The sequence below is a fragment of the Palaemon carinicauda genome, chromosome 36 (assembly GCF_036898095.1).
Source record: "Palaemon carinicauda isolate YSFRI2023 chromosome 36, ASM3689809v2, whole genome shotgun sequence".
In the NCBI taxonomy this organism is placed as follows: Eukaryota; Metazoa; Arthropoda; class Malacostraca; order Decapoda; family Palaemonidae; genus Palaemon; species Palaemon carinicauda.
In genome coordinates, this window is record NC_090760.1 from 1,386,590 (window position 1) to 1,390,430 (window position 3,841).

Below are 3,841 nucleotides of genomic sequence, written 5' to 3' on the forward strand. Positions count from 1 at the left end.
ATATTGTGCAAAATCTATTGTATTTAATTTTGTAATTTGGACCAAATATTCTTTTGTAAAATTCAGATTATTTTGTAATGTGGTCAATAAAAATATCTATCTATCTATCTATCTATCTATCTATGTGTGTATGTGTATATATGTCTGTATGCACGTGTTTGTACAGTATAATTTTCTCATCTTCAACCAGAGGAAATCATTTAATTTCATATGTTTTCGAGACTAAGTTATTTATGCGATTAATTTTGGTTGTTTTAAATTCAATTTAATTACTGTTCTTAATTAAAATATCTTTATAATCAAGGGAACATAATTCCTATTACAGCTTTTAAGAATTATTTTCGCTCTCTCTCTCTCTCTCTCTCTCTCTCTCTCTCTCTCTCTCTCTCTCTCTCTCTCTCTATATATATATATATATATATATATATATATATATATATATATATGCTGTACATACACACACAAACACATATATATATAGTGTGTGTATGTACAGCATATATATATATATATATATATATATATATATATATATATGCTGTACATACACACACAAACACATATATATATAGTGTGTGTATGTACAGCATATATATATATATATATATATATATATATATATATATATATATATATATATATATATATATTTATATATATATCATATATATATATATCATATATATATATATATATATATAATATAGAGAGAGAGAGAGAGAGAGAGAGAGAGAGAGAGAGAGGAGAGAGAGAGAGAGAGAGAGAGAGAGAGAGAAAACAATTCTTAAAAGCTGCAATAAGTATTATGTTCCATTGATAATCAAGATATTTACATTAAGAACAGTAATTAAATAGAATTTAAATCAACCAAAATTAATCTCAGAAATAACTTAGTCTCGAAAACATATGAAATTAAATGATTCCCTCTGGTTGAAGAGGAGAAATTATACTGTACAAACACGCGCATACAGACATATATACACATACACACATAGATAGATAAATAGATAGATATTTTTATTGACCACATTACAAAATAATCTGAATTTTACGAAAGAATATTTGGTCCCAATTACAAAATTAAATACAATAGATTTTGTACAATCTCTTATACAAACTAAATGCATTTCAACTACACATATATTGTACTAAAACTAAAACAAAAAACAAATTCAACTATACGCCATCAACAAGTTACTGTAATTACAAATTTACACATTGTATTAATGTTACATTCAATACAAAGATAGAAGCTCATACATACACATATACACACACATACAAATACGCAAGCCCTTTGCTATCAACCTGCAGGTAGCAGTTCTTAATTAGGTTTGTCCCAGGATGTCAGTTCTATGTAGAGAAGTAAAGAGAGGTTAGTAGTATGTACTTTACCATTTCAAACAACTTGAGATAATGCTATGTTCTCTCTCTCTCTCTCTCTCTCTCTCTCTCTCTCTCTCTCTCTCTCTCTCTCTCTCTCTCTGCTCACTAAAAAATCAACTTGACATGTCCTTTAATTCCCCTATCTTCGTGTAGTTATGTAATATGAAAGTTGACTATAATTCAGCTAATGTTTCTCTCTCTCTCTCTCTCTCTCTCTCTCTCTCTCTCTCTCTCTCTCTCTCTCTCTCTCTCTCTCTCTCTATATATATATATATATATATACAAAGATGTAATATGCATATATATATATATATATATATATGCATATATATATATATATATATATATATATTTATATTCATATACATACAAACATACATATACAAACATATACTAGTGTACGCGACCAATCATAAATGATGGCTAAATATCTACACAGATATGCACACACACGCATATACATGGATTCTAGATTCAACCCCTCCTACCCCCCCCCCCTTTCCAAACTACCTCTCGGGGTAACTTCTCTCACCAACTTATGACTTTACCCTCTTCCCCTTACCCGGGTCATCAGCAGCCATTGCCTGGTCCTCCCTGGTCCTAAAATTGTGTATATGCCAGTTTCTGAGGTATTATAAAGTAGCGTCTGTCATTCTTGAACGACAAACCAATTTTGGTGAAGTTGTACATGCAAGTTTTTTTTTTTTTTTTTTTTTTTTGCTTGAATATGGTTTTTTTTTTTTTTAAAGATTTAAGTCCCACACCAGTGTACTCACTACCATTAACAATTTACTTTTTCAGACGATGGAAAATTATGCTATAAGCCCAACATTGTTAGTTCGCTTCAACCATTCCATAAAATAACTCTTACTGTCTGTCTCAGAGTCTGTCTTTCTCACCCTCCTATTACAGATAAAACCCAAAAACTCCCTTCAATTACTATCACAGATAAAACCCAAAAACTCCCTTCAAATACTATCACAGATAAAACCCAAAAACTCCCTTCAATTACTATCACAGATAAAACCCAAAAACTCCCTTCAAATACTATCACAGATAAAACCCAAAATCTCCCTTCAAATACTATCACAGATAAAACCCAAAAACTCCCTTCAAATACTATCGCAGATAAAACCCAAAAACTCCCTTCAAATACTATCACAGATAAAACCCAAAAACTCCCTTCAAATACTATCACAGATAAAACCCAAAAACTCCCTTCAATTACTATCACAGATAAAACCCAAAAACTCCCTTCAAATACTATCACAGATAAAACCCAAAAACTCCCTTCAAATACTATCACAGATAAAACCCAAAAACTCCCTTCAATTACTATCACAGATAAAACCCAAAAACTCCCTTCAAATACTATCACAGATAAAACCCAAAAACTCCCTTCAATTACTATCACAGATAAAACCCAAAAACTCCCTTCAAATACTATCACAGATAAAACCCAAAAACTCCCTTCAATTACTATCACAGATAAAACCCAAAAACTCCCTTCAAATACTATCACAGATAAAACCCAAAATCTCCCTTCAAATACTATCACAGATAAAACCCAAAAACTCCCTTCAATTACTATCACAGATAAAACCCAAAAACTCCCTTCAAATACTATCACAGATAAAACCCAAAAACTCCCTTCAAATACTATCACAGATAAAACCCAAAAACTCCCTTCAAATACTATCACAGATAAAACCCAAAAACTCCCTTCAAATACTATCACAGATAAAACCCAAAAACTCCCTTCAAATACTATCACAGATAAAACCCAAAAACTCCCTTCAAATACTATCACAGATAAAACCCAAAAACTCCCTTCAAATACTATCACAGATAAAACCCAAAAACTCCCTTCAAATACTATCACAGATAAAACCCAAAAACTCCCTTCAAATACTATCACAGATAAAACCCAAAAACTCCCTTCAAATACTATCACAGATAAAACCCAAAAACTCCCTTCAAATACTATCACAGATAAAACCCAAAAACTCCCTTCAAATACTATCACAGATAAAACCCAAAAACTCCCTTCAAATACTATCACAGATAAAACCCAAAAACTCCCTTCAAATACTATCACAGATAAAACCCAAAAACTCCCTTCAAATACTATCACAGATAAAACCCAAAAAACTCCCTTCAAATACTATCACAGATAAAACCCAAAAACTCCCTTCAAATACTATCACAGATAAAACCCAAAAACTCCCTTCAAATACTATCACAGATAAAACCCAAAAAACTCCCTTCAAATACTATCACAGATAAAACCCAAAAACTCCCTTCAAATACTATCACAGATAAAACCCAAAAAACTCCCTTCAAATACTATCACAGATAAAACCCAAAAACTCCCTTCAAATACTATCACAGATAAAACCCAAAAAACTCCCTTCAAATACTATCACAGATAAAACCCAAAAACTCCCTTCAATTA

General features: G+C 31.1%; 1 protein-coding gene across 1 annotated transcript in view; it reads left to right on the forward strand.

Moving 5' to 3' along the window:
- Positions 1–3,563, forward strand: part of LOC137628270 (uncharacterized) — a 45,344-nt gene extending 41,781 nt beyond the window's left edge. The window contains exon 2 of the mRNA XM_068359433.1: positions 2,188–3,563. Within this exon, the coding sequence (XP_068215534.1) occupies positions 2,188–3,563 (1,376 nt within the window). The remainder of the gene's footprint in view (positions 1–2,187) is intronic.
- Positions 3,564–3,841: the final 278 nt, after the last annotated feature.